The sequence below is a fragment of the Mycena indigotica genome (assembly GCF_014461135.1).
Source record: "Mycena indigotica strain 171206Taipei chromosome Unknown Mind.scaff0004, whole genome shotgun sequence".
NCBI lineage: Eukaryota > Fungi > Basidiomycota > Agaricomycetes > Agaricales > Mycenaceae > Mycena > Mycena indigotica.
The window spans coordinates 5,082,909-5,100,669 of record NW_023503003.1 but is presented as its reverse complement, the minus strand read 5'-3'; the positions used below and the strand labels follow the sequence as shown (position 1 = coordinate 5,100,669).

The window sequence follows — 17,761 nt, the reverse complement described above, 5'->3', positions numbered from 1 at the left end:
TAATATACTGAGGTGTCCACTAACTTCCTAGGTATAGAAGTTAGTGGACACCATACCTAGGAAGTTAGTAGACACCTCCAGTTGGGATACTATGATACAGTAGCGTAGTACACAACCATATACTATCCTATACACCGAGTATCTGGCCAGGTACATACCCCAGTATAGACCAATTAATATACTGAGTGTCCACTAACTTCTGTACCCTGGAAGTTAGTGGACACAGTAGCCAAGTTGGGCTACTATGATACAGTGGGGATAGTACACCATCATATATCATCATGTACATGATATTCAAGGTATCTGCTAGGGTATCTCTGTACATACTGATTAATATACTGAGTTGAGTGTCCACTAACTTCTGTACCCTGGAAGTTAGTGGACACACTAGCCAAGTTGCCACTATGATACAGTGGGGATAGTACATCATCATATATCATCTTGTACATGATATCCAAGATATCTAGTAGAGTACATAACCTATACCTACTGATTAATATAGACGGGGTGTCCACTAACTTCTGTATCTAGGAAGTTAGTGGACACCTTCAGTGAAGATATTATGATATGCTACATCTCATGAACTGCTACTACATAGTGCCTGCGTGATAGAGTTAGTTATAGACTCAAGAAAGCATACTCATAGTAGTGGCAGTAGCTATTTCTATGGTATTTTAGAGAGGGAAAGGCATTATAGAATCTATAATCTCATTATACCTCGTTAAATTTAGTATCTAATATCCGGATCATTTAGTAGCATATATGAACCTACCCTACCTACTACTATATATGACATCTGTCTACCAACTTGTAGCCCGTGTCTAGAAAAGTTAGTAGATAACTGCTCAATGAAATCATTATGAAAGGGCTTCAATATGGTATATGAATAGTCATAATAACCTATAGTATGGATATATGTCCAGAAACTTCCTATATACCTATCTATATACATATGTTGTCCACTAACTTCAGTGAACATATTACATACATCATAAGCCTATATTTTATTAGAGAGAATGAATTTCAACTTGATTTCTTTACATTACTGGCTAGAATTACCTTCTTTACAATTTTGATTTTATGATCGCAGATCATTAGATCAAAAGTCTTATATCTTCCTTAATATGTTAGATATTCAATTTTTATTGATACATCTAGGCTTATCTAAATGAAGCGCACAACTTTGATCTTTTGATGCGCCATCAGATCGGGACAGTGGGCGGGGGGTCGGGTAGTGTCGGGATCACAGCTGGAAAGAGGTTTGATGGCTGAGGAAGATAGCCGCGAGTGTGGTGTCACCAACACTCATGATGAGTCCACTAACCTCTGAGGACTTGGGCCTCCGCTGAGCAGGATGTCCACTAACACTCACAAGGAAGTTTAAGAAAGCATAGGCAATCGCGTTAAACCCCTCTAGTTAGAGGGAGAACCCCCCCCCCCCTTGCCCCTCTAACTAGAGGGGATAAGTGGGCACTATAGGTGTCGAAGTCTGCGGTCGCAAATGATTTCAGACCTATAGCGGCAGAGCTCAAGAAACAGCATCCTAAACTTGGTGCCAGGACTTTGGTGGCTTTCTTACGGCGTGAACACGGCATGAAGGTCCCTGAGTGCGTTATCTCCATGTTGATATTCTCAACCCGGTATCAAGTCAAAATTAGACAACGTGTGCTAGAATACTTCAAGGAGCTTGGGCCACCTCCGACAGAGTCATAAGGACCATCAAGCGTCAAGTAGTCGCCTGGACGCGTTCGAATGCCTAGCCGGGTTTAGAATGTTGATGCCAGCTGGAAAAGATCCCGCCTACCGCTGAATACTGGCTCAATTGCTGCTTATACTCCATCAGCATCGGTCGCGTCGAGATGGTTTGTCTCATTTCGACCACCTTTGCCCCACCCAGCTTTCCCTTCAGCTCTTCATGCAAACATTGGCAAGCCGCCGTTGCGAACCATTGGCTCTGGAGTTTTCCCGACATATCAGTTTCTGGCGTCGAGTACTGGGACAAGGCCCCGAGGACAAAAGCCACTTGGATAACCGACGGGCATTCACCTTGCAGAAACGTCAACGTCTCAATATTCTGGCTGCTGGTATAACTGCGAAGGTCTCGCTCCCCGCGACGGACAGTATCATGCGTAGAAGTGCCTTGTGTTGATTCGACGAAGATATTGCGCTCGATGATTAGAGCCTGTTCTTCTTTAGACACCTTGTGGAGGAGGTGGAGACGAAGAAACTCGTGCTTTCCCTTGCTTTTCTCCAAGTGCTCGACCTTTGTGACGACTACTCCGTTGTCCAATGGCTCGCGACGGGGCAAAGTGAGAAGTCTACCCCGCCACTCATCCAGAGTTTCAGAATAGGTTTGGCGGAGATGGCCGTCATCCCAAATGCCGGGGATCTGCAAGAGAGCGCGTGATTTGGAGAAGGAAAGGTGTCGCCAGATATTGCGGAGCAAGCTAGTGAGCTGCATGGGGTTTGTTGAAAGTGCGAGAGTGTAGGATCGGGCTTTATACCTTAGGGCAACCATTGAACGTTCTCTCAAGCATGAACGGACTCGTAATCGAGACACGTTGTCCAGCCTCGTCACCTTTCCCAAACGTTCCAGCGCAATCCCCTGCAGCCTTTTCATTCCGGAACTGTCTTCGAGCCGCTCGATAATACATCCGCCATTAGATACTCGCCACCGGTACATATCCCAGCCGACCAAAGCAGTAACATAGACGCAACGCAGAAGAACGTTATGGACTGCCCAATCTCCAGCCACGACCCTACCACGCGTGTGAGAACTCGCAGCAACGAATGTGCTTGGCTCACCTGTGTCGGTGACGTTGAAGAAAAACGTCAGGGTCATTCCGGGTGTTAGAGTTAGCGCAACGAGGAACAAGGAGAATGGTGGAAGACGGAGAGCGTCGTTCAGTGTCGCAAAGGTCACAGCGAGGATGATATATGGCACAATAATCTTGAATATCTGCAGTAATATTTTTCAGTTACGTAAGCACATAGCTGCTGATGAACCAACAAGGAGGGATGCCATGGCGAAAGGATTGAACACTGGGATCAGCCGATATACTGGTGATAGATAGAAAGAGCTTGTTGGTGTAATTAGCTAAGCAAGACTCGAGAGAAAGAAATAGCTGACGATATCGAGGCAACGCTGAATAAGGTTATCTCACTGTTACTGAACTTGAGACAGACACACTTACTTTCCTGTGCCAAAAAAGCCTACTTGCACAAAGAATAGGAAGAATAACGCTATCCGAACATCGTCTGGCTGGAAGCGATATTGCTGGAAATTTCGCGACTTTTTGATCGAGTCTAATTGCGAAGCCCGTTGGGCTCGTTCTGCGTCGATCCAGCACACCAGAGTGGTCGCATAAGCAGCATAGAAGAGGCCCTCGACGCTGATAGAAAGTAGCACGAATGCCGGACCGAATCCGAGGAAGTACATTAGCAACTTTGAGTTAACGCTGTTGTGCTTGGCGCGTGAAAGGAAAGGAACGAGGGAAGCGATAACTGGTAGGAAAGCAATCACTGACGACAGTAGCGCAATTCCGCGTGGGAACTCACCAAGGATTAACCACCCAGCAACTTGATTCACCAAAGGAAGTCCTCGTTTTTCTTGCAAGTGACGAACTGAACTGGAAGTCACAATCATCGCAAGCAGGATGAGGGCTGTCTGTGAAACCGATTGACAAGCGGCAAATGAGCGGGTTTGCGTTGCGGACCTGAGATACATAGAGATAACGGTGTTCTGTCCCAGTAATTCTTGAACGAAAGAATGCAGCTCCTAGTAAAATCATTACAGCGCCACCCGAGAGGCTGGATTCTTTTGAGCGACGTGTGGCAGCGAGTAACCGACCTACATGGCCAAAGAGCTCTCCGTCTTGTTCACGGACAACAGAGGGAATATAGCAGTCGCCAAACACGAAGCAGCCCATGTGAAAGACAATTTAGACCACTTTTGCTGCTTCCAGAATAACATTGGCCAGACAAGCCCAATCAAAATGAAACCGACACTCCATATTGAGCGGTGGGTATACGCAAGCTAGAAACATCAGAAAAGATAGATGCGAATGAGAGCCCTATGGCTTACCACCATGCTTTGAAGAACCGCAACAACCAAGGCGATATAGAGCAATTGTTTAGGGACAAGTCTTTGTCGCCAGCGGGGGACAACCGGAGATATTTGGGTGGCAAACTGATGCCAGAAGTAACATGGGAACGCGCTATATAGATAGTATGTCCAAGGCGACCTCTGGATGGCGAACAAAGTCCAGAAGCCTCCCAGAGAAATGATTGCTAAAGCATCGAGTATGGTCGAACGGGGGCGGGCCTGTGGGAGAGAGGTATCGAGAGGACGGAATATGAAAAGCGATGCGTATACTGTCCACCCAGTGTAAGCCACTGTTGCCATCCCTTGGATTAATCTGCGCTCATATGTTTGCAAGTAACGCAAACCCTCCAAGCCGTCGTGGATGAGTTGCGAAGCGAGCTCTCTGGCAAAACTCCAGTCGCTCCTTGAGATCGCATTGTTGATTTGACTGAGTCTAGTCGTTCGATCCGAAGTCGATTGTTCGAGTAAACCAAAGGGCTTGAAGGCTACTGTGCGCGCTTTTCTGATTTCTAGAGTACGATTATGAATGACCTCTTTTTGTAATGATTTGTTCCCATACCGTGGTTTATTCTGTATTGCTCCAAAATCATCTGGGCATTGACGTAGGCGGCTTCAGCCAGTGTTTGCAGACCACGTTGGGGGAGTATATATCCGGGCTGGCTTGGGTCAACATCAGGAAGGACACCGACGGAGTTGACCGGCCAGCTCGTTCCAATCAGTGTCGACATAAGTGGTGCGAGGTCCGCTTGTTCTATGTCTCGGCGTAGCAGGTGATTCAACTCCCATGGCTCAGAGTAAAAGTCGTGTGAGGATGGAATTGAGTCAGGTAGAGGGCCACGGATACCGCGTCCCCAGGCTATTAGAGGGGTCCGAGTATTATCTGGATCTACGGAACCACGAGTCAGAAAACGAAGGGAAAATAGCGATAAATGTCACGCACGACCATCGCCATGATTACCCAACACAGACATGCCGTGGTCAGCAGTAAAGATGAAAGATGTCTCTTCGTCCTTATAGAACTGACGCAGGAGGTCTTCTGTGCGATGGACAACGTTGTCGACGACTTGGATGTTTTTCATATATTCCTACCCATCAGAGATGAGCATGGTGGGAGGAAAGAGACCGGAGGTTACCTCTGAATGAGGACGATATGAGTGCCCGGTTGTATCCAAACCTAAAAGATGTAGAAAGAACACCGTCCCAGGTGAGCGAAGTTGGGTATTAAGGGTAGAGTTGGTGGTTGCATTGTGGAAAAGGCTTTCGAGTTGGTCGTAAACCCAAATGTCCAATGCCGTGGCATCTGCTTATCATCAACAAGGACGTGAACTAGGCGGACGACTACGACACCTTTCGTGAAATCCTCTGCCTCCTCATCATACATCCATGTCAGCACCTTCCCAGCCATGGCTCCTCGAGCAAACATAGGCAATATATCGGGCGAACCGAACGAGAAAGTTGTGCTGGATTGGTTGAAGACTGAATCAAAGTCAACCTCCATTGCGATTCAGCCATTCCGCCAGGTCAAGCAAATAAGACGCGTACGGGATTGGTTTTCCAGCCCTTGGTAACGGCAGAAACGTCTTCATACATGCCAGCGATAATTGCGACGTGTCCAGGACGACTTTCCGTCGGCACACGGGTATGAGAAACCCCAAATGCGCCACGCTTTTCGATAATGGAGCGGAGGTAAGGAGCTACAACTTCCGGAGAGTTTTCTGTTCTGAATGAAGAAGAGAACCCATTCTTTTGGAAAAGCAAGTCTGCACGGAGGCCGTCGCCTTGCAGTAAATGAGCTACAACAACACGGTCGCAGCACAAGACAAAATACCGACGATGAGGACGAGACGTTTTGACTCTCCCGATTCCACCCGGTAGCTTTGCATGCCATGGACGACCGGGCTTGTGAAATAACAATCGAAGACTGAAAAAAGTTAAGAGGAAGCCGTCGGGGTGGGTGGGATAAAACGCGCCAGATCCAATGTAAACGAGGTGGAAGACTAGCCCTATAAGTAAGAGGCGGGCAGTGTTATAGTTTGACGACGACATTCGCGTTGGGCGTGTTCACTATGACATTGAAGTCGTCGTGGTTCGTGTCAAGAGTGTGATTTGCCTTTTGTCTCTGCCCATCATGGCGAAAGGCAAAAACCTCAATCCTGCTGACGCCTTCCGTATGCTTTCCAAGGACACTCTGGGTTAATGTTCAATTATTGCAGGAAAGGCTCAGCGGAAGAAAGAGCTCAAGAAGGCAAGCATTTCGATGTCTCTCGCGCTATTTTCTCTGACTCTCTGTGGTTTTTAAACTACTAGTAGAACAAGGACAGTCGGTCGAAAGCACGCGACATGGCTCTTGTTAAGAAGGATGTAACCGGTTTGTGGGTGTTGTAGACTCGAGTAACTCCGCTGAAACGAATTGCTAGATCTCGCGGAGGAAGTTGAACGGCTGGAATTCTCTCTTGACCCCAAAGAGCAAGCTCGATACAAGGTGGCAAAGGCTGAGCTCGACAAGATCTATCAAAAGAAGGAAGAGTATCTGAAAGAACACCCTGAACAACGAAGACTGGTTTATCGCGGCAAAAGGGATGGGGATCAAGCCGACGAGGAAATTGTTCTACCGAAACGCCATCTATTTGGCAATGACGGACTACCCATTCACCCTGAACGGAGCGCGTATTATGACCCTGTCATGAACCCATTTGGAGTTGCGCCGCCTGGAATGCCTTACCAACAACGAGGTAAGTTCTTTATTTTTTTACTATCTGAACTCTTCCCTAATCATAGCAGCAAAGCGACCAGGGGAAGTGTGGAGTGACGATTCGGAAGATGAAGAAGATTCGGATGGTAGGTCTTCAATTGCAAGTAAAAAAAACATTGATCTTCCCTAGATGACATTGCCATGCCTGACGGTCCTCCTCCTGGAGTGAATGAAGAGGCTGTGGATAGCGACGATGATATTCCCATGCCCGAGGGACCCCCGCCGGGCCAACTTGGTTTGTCCTCGTTGACCAGTGTTGACACTGTCTCAACCGTGTTTAAATTTAGCACCTCCACCCCCGATGAATCCGCCTCTACCTCCTCCTCTGGGTATGCCATTTCCACCGGCCCCACCCTTAGGGCCGCCGCCTCATGGACTATTGCCTCCTCCCCCACCTGGTTTTGCACCTCAATGGGTACCACCACCTCTGCCAGTCTATGGTTTCCCGCCAGCGCCGCCTGGTTTCTTCCCTCCTGTGCGAAACCCATCTTCGATGCAAGATCCACTCTCCAACATACCGCACCAAACCTATCAAGTTCGTTCTGCACCAAAAGCGCTGCCAAAATCACTCCCAGCAAAGCCCATTGACGCGGTTGAAAGCGCTAGTCTGATGGCAGCAACAGTATTTGCCGCTCCAGAACTCCGCGACTTCAAAAAGGAAGCTACCGCTTTCGTACCTGCAAATTTGCGCAAAAAGAATGCTGGAGCGACAGCGTCAATGTCGAAGGTCAATGCGGCCCCGGGTAGTTCTTCAGACAATGCAGAAGCTCTCCCAGCAAGACCCGATTTATTGGGCTCGTTGAAGGACAAGTTCGGGGTGGTGCCGGCACCGACAAGTGCGCCGAGTGTCAAACCGCCTGCTCAGAAGTCGAAGGGGAAGGATGACTATGACAGATTCGTTGAGTCCATGGCGGACATTCTGGGACCGCAGTAATTATAAGTTGGTATGAATACGACGGCTAAGCGCTACATGTGTGCGGTGTTAACGTGTTGTAGCTCTGCAATCCCAAGTTTGTCAAGATAGGCTGCCAATGCGGATTCTGGAGTGCTAGTCAGTAACTGGTGAAGAGGCTGTAGTCTTAGACTTGACCTGGGTCTACGCTCTTTTTTTGAACTGAGGAACATCTTGACAGCATGCGGTGTTCATGATGCTGGAGCGCGGCGTCTGATGTTCATGCCTAGCAACATTCCAATGAGGCATTTTCTATCAGCTTCGTCGTGATACTTTTACTCTTGGTCTGGATGTTTCCGAGAGGCTTCACTGTTTGTGGGTCGAGCAGGGTCAGTGATCAGCGAGATGTACGGTTTTCTGAATTCTGGTCGGGAGAGCAGCAGTCGATCTTCGTCGATTGGCCTAGAGTGGGGAGGGCTATTCATAGTCACTGACGGGGCTGCCATGGCCGCCAGTTAACTTTGGACTTGACGTTTCAGATGTCGGCCTGAGCAGGCATCTCAAGGTAACAGATAGAATGGAAGAAAGGAGTTGGTTTCTGCTGCAAGCTAGAAGGGCCAAGCCAATATTCTGTCCCTGGACGAGGCTTGTTGTGGGCGTCGATTGTCTCGGCAAAGGATAACGTTCGAGACGAAGAGTTGTACGGAAGGAGCGCTGAGGCAGATTGGCGTGTTCCTGTGAGTCATCAAGCCATCAACAGGCATCACTGTGATCACATGCCGATGCGACTTAAACCCGTTGTTGGTCTCGACTCGGACACCTTTCTTTTCCCTCTTCCCACCTTCACACTTCAGGTCATTGACCTTCTCTTTGCGTGTCGCCCAGCGCACACACTGATCACACGCCGACACTGGTGTCTACTGAGGTACGTTCACGGTGTTTTCTTACCCTAGATTGCTTGACTGGTTGAATTGGCAGGCCTACGGTCCCCAAGCTCTCAACGCAACTCTTTCTTTAATCTAACCTCCTTCATTTTATTATCCATGATGTTCTCCAAGTCGACCTTCGTCTCTCTTTTCACGCTCGCTCTATCCGCCTCTTCGGTCAGCGCCATCCCCCAGCGCGGCACCTTCGACACTGAAACCTTCTGTAATGTATGTCCTGATCGCTTATTTGATCGACGCCTGATTATCGTAATTAGACCGTGACGCTTTCTGTGTCGACTGTGATCCAGACCAAGACCGTCGAGGTGACAAAGTACCTCACTGCTCCCGGCTCGCAGGCCACTGGCAAGAACAACAACGGCGGTAACTCCAACAACAACAACGGTGGAGGGAACTCGAATAACAACGGTGGAGGGAACTCGAATAACAACAATGGTGGAGGAAATTCGAACAATGGTGGTAACTCCAACTCTAACAACGGTGGGGGGAATAACAACAGTGGCGGAAACAAGGGCGGCAACGGAAATGGCAATGCCCTCACCACCACGAGCATCTCTGTCACCGCCACCGGCAACAATGCGGCAACCCAGACTGGCAAGGCTGGCAATGGCGGCGGCAAGGGCGGTAACGGAAACAACAACGGCAATGGCAATGGCAATGGTGGTGGCAAAGGCGGTAACGGAAATGCAAACGGAGGCAACGCTCTCGCTTTGCAAACGTCTCTTGGTAAGCTCCATACGCTACGTTTTCGATTTCACTAATCTTCCATTAGAACTTGACCCTTCTGTTGTTTGTGTCAACTTCACCGACAATGGTCAGAACCCACCTGTCGCTGGCCAGACCGCCTCGACGACTTCCACCAACAACTACATCAACTTCTGCCTCGATACTCTGTCGACTACCCCTCTCACCAACGGCCTCCAAGTCCAAACTGGCTCGTGCAACCCCGCCCCCATTGGTCTTATCCCTTCGCGGGACAACATGCCCTCGGCCAAGTTCATCTTCCCCGGCAACTTCGATACCATCCCTGCCAACAAAGCATTCAACATCTCGATGGCCCTCCGTGGTATGCAAGCCGGCACCTTCACTAACGCGCAAAAGACCTACTTTGCTGCTCCACAGCAGCTCAACAAGCAGGGTGTTATCATTGGCCACACCCATTTCGTTGTCGAGGCGCTCACGTCGCTCGAGCAGACGACCGCCACGGACCCGACCAAGTTCTTCTTCTTCAAGGGTATCAACGATGCCGGTGTCAATGGCGTTTTGTCGACCCCCCTTGCAACTGGTGTCCCCCCTGGTGCTTACCGCGTTTGCTCGATCAACACGTCTGCCAACCACGCCCCCGCCATTGGCCCTGTCGCGCAACATGGTTCGTTCGATGACTGTGTTTATGTGCGTTTTTTTCGTATATTTCTCTTCGTAACTAAATTCAATTAGTTCACTGCGACCACCGACCCCAATGCTGTCAGCAGTGTAGCCGCCTCTGGTTCTGCCTCTGCCCTTGTTGCTTCTGCTAGCGCAGTAGCTTCCTCTGGCGTGCTTTCGTCTGCATCCGCCAGTGCATTGGCATCGGGTGTGGCTGCCTCATCAGTCGCCTCTGCTTCTGCTTCTGTCGCCGTCACTGGCTCCGCTGCTGTGACCGGTACCGCCTCAACTGCCCCTGTTGCTACACAAACTGGTAAGGGCCAACAACAGGGTCAAGGCAAGGGACAGCAACCTGAAGCCACCAGCTCCGCTGCCGTACCAGTTGCCTCTACCGCTAAAGATGCCCCTGCTGCTGGGAAGCCTGCTGACAAGAACGACAACAAGCCTGGGGCCAAAGACACTGTTGTTGGTGGTGGACTGAAGGAGCCTGTTGCCGCTGCTTCCAGCCCCGCTGCTGAGGCCCCGAAAGCCTCAAGTGCCGCACCTGCTGTCCCATCACCTGCCGCTGACAAAGTCGACGCAAAGGCTGACACCAAAGCTGACGCGAAGGCTGACGCCAAAACCGACGACAAGGAGAAGCCCAAGGGAAGGCGGTTTGTGCGCGTCCGCAGCAACCGGATGTAAACGGGTTTCTTCCGGAAATAACGAGCTAACTTGACGAATCGAGCGATGACCACTGGTACCCCCCTACGTTACTTGGATATCCCGCCTTTTTACTGTTCGCTCACTTGTACATTCTCGTAGCATGTACAGTACCAACGACTCCGCTAGCTCGGTCTCGTTTTCTTATCATTATTTTCCTCTCTCTCTCTCCTTGGTACGAATGCTTTGACCTGCTGTGTAGGCTTGAAATGAAATGGGAAATGTTGAATGGAAATTGCACGCTGGTGTGACATGGACTCACTCGAATCCTATCAAGCCCATGTCGCAGCCCAGAGGCAGAAATTCCTGGACGTACTACCAGTATGCTTACGAGTATTCACCAGTCTCCGGCTTATTTACTTGTTTGGCAGAGTCGCTCAGCTCCTGGTCTGGAACCAGTGACCCAGCTCGAGACACAAGAAGATGCCGCTATGTTGGACATCGACCCTTATGCTCTCGATTCACGCAAAACACTGGAAAGGATATCAGTAACTGGGGCCCTTGTTGGGATTACCGATACAAGGTTAGAAGCCTTGCGGGACCACGATGAGACTATTTGTCGGCGATACTTTCACGGCCGTGTCCTTTCGTCTCCTTTCGAATCAATTCTGCGGAAGCTCGGGGGAGAATCGTTTATTGGTAGATTCGACGAGCTCAAAGCTCAGGCTGAGTCTGGCGTCGATGTTGCTCTCAGAGGGGCTGTCGTGAAGGCGTACAACAGCGAATCAACGAATTCTACGGAGGCTCTACGTGTGAACGAGCATTATTGGCTATCAGCACTAGCAATGGTATGCTCGTCTCATACGGTCTGTTGTAGTCTGAACTTTTTTTTCCTCCAGGTAGCTATCCCATCCATTGCTGAGACCTCCAACACTGTGATGGACTTTTTCCGAACTCAAAATCATGGTGAACAACAACTTGACTACAGAAAGCAAAGACAGTTCGACGCTGCTCTTCGTCCTCGGGCTGCGACAAACACTACGTTTCACAATGTCCTAGTCAATATTGAATACACCACAGTCGCTGCACCGCAAATCGACACTAATCCACTTATTGGAAGCACACGCGGTGTTGGAAAGTACCAACATGCCATCCTCAATGCTGTGAAAATCCGGCTGACGCAGAATACTCGACTGTATGTTCCGACACTGTCGTTCCATGGCAAGGGCGAGGAGACGAAGCTTTTTTTGTCGATTTTGAACCAGGACCGGCTCGAATTCGCGGTTATCGATGATTGCTTTGGCTCGGCACTTCCCACTGTAGCAGCTCTCCTCTGGCTTTTCCAGTCCGCTTCGCCCTATGAACTTGGGTTAAATCCACTCTTCTCGTACAAGTTCACTTCACTTCCTGAGGAGTACCAGCCTGGCGATGCGGTACCCGCTGCTGCTCATCTCCCCGATCACCCCCCGATTCAACTTACCGGCAACTACCTCTCTCCACTTCGCTTTGGTCTTTTCGACCGGTCGACAGTCATCCTGGAGGGTGTTCACGATGATGAGAGTGCATTCAGATTTGTTGTCAAGCTAACGTTTATCAGCGATGCGCGTGTGTGGAGGGAGAAAATCATCCTTGACCATTTATTTTCAGCTCGTTCAGATCCTCCGGCATATACACCAGAACTCGTGGCCAGCTTTGCAGCGGTCGGGCCCCCATTTACCGTATTACCGGACTCACAACCCCAACATCCGAAATATCCATTGACTCTGATGCGTCCCCACCATATGGAGGTCATGGCTTTCAAGTCGCCGCGAGACACGAAGAAATTGAAGGAGCTTTCCGTCCCCCAATTGATCGCTACTGCCATCCACCTGTTTGAAAGCTTGCTCGATATGTTTTCGCGTCGTATCATGCATCTGGACATTTCCTCCGGAAATGTGTTGTCTACTTCTCAACAAGCCCTTCTTATCGACTGGGAGCTTGGCCGGATATTTGGGGCGCCGTTACCAGCAGAGGGAAGTCCCGTTATCGGAACACTTGACACGATGGCCGTATATCCCCTCCAAGGCGGCGACCTACTCCCACATGATGACCTGGAGTCGGCAGTCTATGTGCTGCTCAAAGCCGTCACTCAGACTTTCGTGCCCACCCAGAAACAGGGCGAGTGGGTGAGATTTCGGGACGCGTATGGCTGGGACAGGGGTGATGAAAGCCCTTACACTCGTTCCTATCTTCGCTTGACTCTGTGGGGGAAGCAGTTCCCTTTTGGCTTGCGTGAGAAAACAATGACTTTCTTCCGTGATTCTGGCGACGAGCTTCGAGCGGCGTTCGTAGAAGCCCTGTTTTCCATGGCGCTCCCCGCTGGGCGGTGGAACCCCGCAACCTCAAGAGAGAGCAAGGGCTCAAACTTGGATGTGACGGACTATAATGAAGTGTTCGCCTCGCTCAAAGAAATTGTCGAAGGAGTAGTGGTCAAGTTAAAGGCCCTCAAGTCGTAATTTCGTCTTACTCATACGCCGAATAGAATACTAATTGGTAATTACCATATTTTAGCCTACATGTTCCACAGCATAGGTATCTAGCCCATATTTTAGCGGACAACAACACTACACACGCGGTGTTCTGCTCTGACGTCATGTATGGATTTGTACAAGTAGGTGTAGTTCTGTTACTTCTGTAAGCAAAATGGAAGCAAAGTTCATTCCTGTTCATTCATTCATTAACTCTCGATGACTTGGAAAAAGTATGATGATAACTACGACTGAAACGCTATTTGTGCAGCTAGCAGCGTTACCTCAGTGGGTTAGGTCCTTCCTCAGAGCTGACAAAGCGTCATAGGTTTCGGCATCGAGCAAACCGCGTCGGAGGTTGGCTGAGAGCGGCCGATGACTTGCGCTCGTCATGGTTCGAAGACAGCGACATGTCAAGCCACCCGCAAACCCCCAAGCAGTCAGAGCTGTGCTCGTGTCAGGATATGGAAGCCCCATACTCCAAGGACTGCAAGCTGGACACGTTGTTTGGCCAGTCTCCAAGCACATTCACAAAAAAGGTCGACGGCACTGGAAAACGGTCGTTAATGGGGGCAGAGGGAGACAGAAACGGAGGATGACCTTCAGAACAACAGATTGAAGAGGTGACGGCGGAGGATCGGAAAGAAAACCAATCCCAACTTGCAGCATGGCCGAGGCAAGAGTCAAGACGGTCATCGAGCGTCGAGAGATGGTGAAAGTTTCGAAGTAGGACAGCTCAAGACAGAATTGCCATCGTGGATATTACCGCAGGTGGTGGTTAGCGGCAGTACGGCGAAAGGAGTAGATGTGATTCACAATCGTAGGTTCCAAAGCGCCACTGGGCCCACTGAGATTGGTCAAGTCGAATAATGGACAGTCGTACTATCGAAAGACGTTGTTGATCTAGACAAGAAGAATATTGGTGAATGGGGCGACGGTGAAGGCAGTGGCCGACCAGATATGTGTGGGCAGATGGTGGTCTAGAAGGAAGAGAGTTTGCAGTGGCAGTACCGCGGAAGGAGCAGTTGTGTTTCCCGATCGCATGTTTCAAGCCGAATCTCACCGGGGCCAGTGTTAAAACTACTCTGCAGTTACAAGATGCAGAGTAGAAGGGAATTCGAACCAGAGGATGTCGGCATCGACTACGACAGTGACTTCAGTGTCGTTCGCCCCCGAGCACACCATAATTTCCAGCGCACCAAAAATAGCGGACAGTTCGTGTGTACGACGGAAAGGATGGCAAGATAATCGTTGGTGGTCGTCCAATGTTTGTCCAATGTACAAAGTAAACCTCAGTGTCGCAGAGTCCGATGATCGGACATCAGACCCGGCGATGTCGATGACGCAATCCATGGATTCTCGGCGTCCGGCTCATGTCATCGTCATCTGATATGCCGCGGCTTGACCATAACTATCTTCCAGATTTTCCCATTCGCGCCTCCGGGATGTTCCTACCGTCTCTCTTCCACACGTTTCGATGAGCTCGACCTCGACAATTCTCCTGCGTCCGCGACCTTACGCCAGGCACGCTGGCGCGTTCCTACTTGTCGCATTACTCCCACCGCCCAAACGACTTCCAGAGCTCCCTGTCGAACTCTGGACGGCTATTTTCGGATGGGTAACTGAATTGAGGGACCTGTGGGGGCTAATGAGAGCGTGCAAGGCGTTCAAGGTTGGTCGTGGTATGTTTCATCACAATTGCCAAGTTTCTGACCCTTGGCGCAGGACATGGTTTGTCCATTGGTCTACTCCCGCATCAAGCTCTCCAAATTGACTGCCTTCACTCAATTCGCAACGCGTTTGGAACTGGCAGACCAGAACTGGTCACCACTGCATCGCTTTCCGTATTCCAGCCCAGGAAGATGGGTTCAAGCACTTGACTTGTCTGCTGTCGAGTATGTCGGCCAGGCGCAAGCCCTTATGCTAGATTCTCTGCTAGTTGGGCTCTTCCCCCTTGTCCCGTTTCTATCCCGGCTTTCAATGAACCCGTCGTTTGTGCTCAGTCGACGGGTAATGGAAAGCTTGGGACGGAATATATGTGCGAGTTCGTTGAAGGTCTTAGAGGGGATCAGCTACTCTCCCGCCCCAGATAATGGAGAGGAGGAGCCTTTGACAAACCTCCTTCGTAGCTGTCTCAATATTGAAGAGCTCGAAGTTATTGGAGTCGGACTTGACCCAGCCGAACTTATAGACCCCGTGCAGGCGATCTCTGCGCCAGAACCATTCTTTCCACTGCATCTTCCTCGCCTGCGAACGCTGACAATTCTCTCCGTCTGCTCATCACATTTACTGTTTGTACTTGTCAACTCCCCACTCCCCGCCCTCCAAAAGCTCACACTTACGCCCTACGAAGACGTTCCCAACACGCTATCTACACCCTTCATCGAATCACACGGCACAAATCTTCGCTCTCTCCTCCTCTTTACCCCGAAATCCTGGCCAACACGACTGCACACATCCCCATCAATCTCAACACTGATGTCTCTCGCACCAAAGCTTACCCACCTGTCCCTCGAGCGCCCACTTCCATCTTACATCAGTCTTCCAAACGCGGCAGCCATACCCTTTCCCCTTCAAATCCTCTCCGTCCCCCGGCCAGACCCCGACTTCTGGCCTATTCTGGAGCGAACTCTACTCCCCCAGTTTCCATATTTACGTGCCATTCGTGCTCGCGACGTGCGCTGGCTACGAAAAGGAATGGGGGCGAGTGCACAGTCAACAGGTGTGCAAGGAGAAATGATGGAGTGGCGGAGACGGTTGTTGAGAAGAGGTATCAAAATGTTGGATGGCGAATGGAGGGAATATGAAGCGTAGGGGTTGTAATTTTACGTGTATTTATAAACTGTAGCCTGAATCACCTCCCACTAAATTTCACGTTGGGGGCTCGTCGCATGCTTTTCATCCTTCACTTCAGTCGCGCGCTTTTCTTCCTCAGCAACTGGTGCAGTTGCTTGTGGGACTAATGTCCACAAAATGAGCATCACCGCCATTCCTGCGACGATCCTGAAACCTCTCAGAGAATGACGAAGAAGGGCCATTAACTCCTTACACTGGCTGTAGACTTTTGATGCCGGCTCTGCTTGAGATCGCCCCAGCAATAAATGGGATGATGGCCCCGCCAACAGTAGCGACGGCGGCCATCCAGCCCATAGCAGGCGTCAACAGATGGGAGCGGAACAGTCTGGTGGCCCGGTTGAGCGCAAGCGGGTATAGCGGGCCGGACATCATCCCGCCAAAGGCGAGCGCGATGGCATCACCGACCAGAGAGGGGACGAGCCACACGACCAACTGGAGACTTTCGAGACGAATGTTAGCTGTGTTCGAGTTGTTAAAAGCATGAGGTACCCGATGGCGATGAGGGTATATACGTATACGACCCGATTTTTTGAAGGAGTCAGAATAAATCTTCGAAGGCGGCTGTCACTGACCAGTTTGTTCAAGGGAATCAACACAATGCGGCCCAGTACCACGCCACCAGAGTAACCCGCCGCAATATACCCGCTCTGGGCACCTCCCCCACGCACATTAATCATGTAGCTCACCGACCAGCCTGCGATCAAAAGCGTGAGAACACTGATCAAGGACAGTCTCAGCAGCCTTGACCTCCATTCGCGACACCGACACCAACATGGACGAAGAGGAAAAGCGCCATTAAATGTAGCGCTTTCACGGTGAATAGCGCCCGAATCTGGTTATTCTTGGCTTCTCCCTGAGCGGTAGCGCTGGTCGGTGCAGGCTCTTGGCCGAGAGATTGAAGACATTCTGCGGGGACAGACACTACGCGCTCGAGGCCCATCACAGATTACCGACCTGCCTGAGATCGTCCCCGCGAGGATGACGAGGTTGGACAGCGTGATTCCCAGAGACACCAAGTAGTGGAATGACCAGTGATGGATTTGGGCAAACTGCGTGGACACAAGCGGCGCAGCGAATAGACCAGCACCTAAGACTCTCAGTTGATGTTTTTGACGAGAGAATATTCTTCACCATAAGCAGCCTGCGTATACCCCATTCGAGCCGATGGTATCGACGACGCGTGATAACAACGACGAGATGGTGGTTGTGGCTCGGCGTCACACATCTTCCCTCTCACGATCATCTCAGCCCGTCCTCACATCCGCAACCCTCTGCCAACCTCGCATCTCACTGGCCCAAACGCGCTCCATGCCCACTCGCCTGTAAACCAGCCCGCTGGCTCGGCACTCCAATCCAAACCAGCGCCGGCCCGCGCCATAACGCCCCCAAGCAGCTTCAACATACTGACTGATACGGGCCGGAAACGGAGGGATCGTAAAAAAAAAAAAAAAGAGAGATGGGCGTAGCGCACTTGCCTTTGGCTGGCTCAGCACTCAAAACCAACCCCGCGCTGGGCCAACGCCTACGAAATCTCCCGGCACGGCCAATACGCCTTCTGCCAGCTCACGACTACTACTGGGGCGGTACCTCCAACTCCGAAACGTGGGTTTCCTCAGGCCGGACGCGTCGTTTTGTTGGCTGGGGGTCAAGGTGCGTAGATTTGGCTGAGCTAACAGGCAAACTTACCTTTGGATCAGC

General features: G+C 50.5%; 6 protein-coding genes across 6 annotated transcripts; 4 read left to right on the top strand and 2 right to left on the bottom strand.

Moving 5' to 3' along the window:
- Nucleotides 1-1,726: 1,726 nt before the first annotated feature.
- On the bottom strand, nucleotides 1,727-6,151 carry MIND_00539500 (PigN domain-containing protein; the record flags this gene model as incomplete). Its single annotated transcript, XM_037362178.1, has 16 exons — nucleotides 1,727-1,756; nucleotides 1,805-2,959; nucleotides 3,011-3,080; nucleotides 3,131-3,145; nucleotides 3,195-3,504; nucleotides 3,559-3,667; nucleotides 3,717-3,810; nucleotides 3,855-4,036; nucleotides 4,085-4,614; nucleotides 4,665-4,991; nucleotides 5,046-5,190; nucleotides 5,239-5,405; nucleotides 5,453-5,597; nucleotides 5,648-5,883; nucleotides 5,934-6,026; nucleotides 6,076-6,151. 16 exons carry the CDS (start codon nucleotides 6,149-6,151, stop codon nucleotides 1,727-1,729), a joined length of 3,684 nt encoding a protein of 1,227 aa, XP_037222470.1.
- A 294-nt stretch (nucleotides 6,152-6,445) lies between these two features.
- Nucleotides 6,446-7,791, top strand: MIND_00539400 (F-box domain-containing protein; the record flags this gene model as incomplete). Its single annotated transcript, XM_037362177.1, has 5 exons — nucleotides 6,446-6,473; nucleotides 6,523-6,837; nucleotides 6,884-6,943; nucleotides 6,988-7,092; nucleotides 7,145-7,791. The coding sequence occupies 5 exons, from the start codon at nucleotides 6,446-6,448 to the stop codon at nucleotides 7,789-7,791; spliced, it is 1,155 nt and encodes a 384-aa protein (XP_037222469.1).
- A 1,001-nt stretch (nucleotides 7,792-8,792) lies between these two features.
- Nucleotides 8,793-10,742, top strand: MIND_00539300 (uncharacterized protein; the record flags this gene model as incomplete). The annotated part of the gene is made up of 4 exons (XM_037362176.1): nucleotides 8,793-8,903; nucleotides 8,951-9,419; nucleotides 9,466-10,085; nucleotides 10,131-10,742. 4 exons carry the CDS (start codon nucleotides 8,793-8,795, stop codon nucleotides 10,740-10,742), a joined length of 1,812 nt encoding a protein of 603 aa, XP_037222468.1.
- A 270-nt stretch (nucleotides 10,743-11,012) lies between these two features.
- On the top strand, nucleotides 11,013-13,377 carry MIND_00539200 (Pkinase-fungal domain-containing protein; the record flags this gene model as incomplete). The annotated part of the gene is made up of 4 exons (XM_037362175.1): nucleotides 11,013-11,081; nucleotides 11,132-11,548; nucleotides 11,600-13,191; nucleotides 13,251-13,377. 4 exons carry the CDS (start codon nucleotides 11,013-11,015, stop codon nucleotides 13,375-13,377), a joined length of 2,205 nt encoding a protein of 734 aa, XP_037222467.1.
- Nucleotides 13,378-14,305: 928 nt separating this feature from the next.
- Nucleotides 14,306-16,021, top strand: MIND_00539100 (F-box domain-containing protein; the record flags this gene model as incomplete). The annotated part of the gene is made up of 3 exons (XM_037362174.1): nucleotides 14,306-14,421; nucleotides 14,630-14,879; nucleotides 14,933-16,021. 3 exons carry the CDS (start codon nucleotides 14,306-14,308, stop codon nucleotides 16,019-16,021), a joined length of 1,455 nt encoding a protein of 484 aa, XP_037222466.1.
- A 50-nt stretch (nucleotides 16,022-16,071) lies between these two features.
- Nucleotides 16,072-17,003, bottom strand: MIND_00539000 (MFS domain-containing protein; the record flags this gene model as incomplete). Its single annotated transcript, XM_037362173.1, has 4 exons — nucleotides 16,072-16,210; nucleotides 16,257-16,502; nucleotides 16,553-16,757; nucleotides 16,811-17,003. The coding sequence occupies 4 exons, from the start codon at nucleotides 17,001-17,003 to the stop codon at nucleotides 16,072-16,074; spliced, it is 783 nt and encodes a 260-aa protein (XP_037222465.1).
- Between the last annotated feature and the right edge of the window lie 758 nt (nucleotides 17,004-17,761).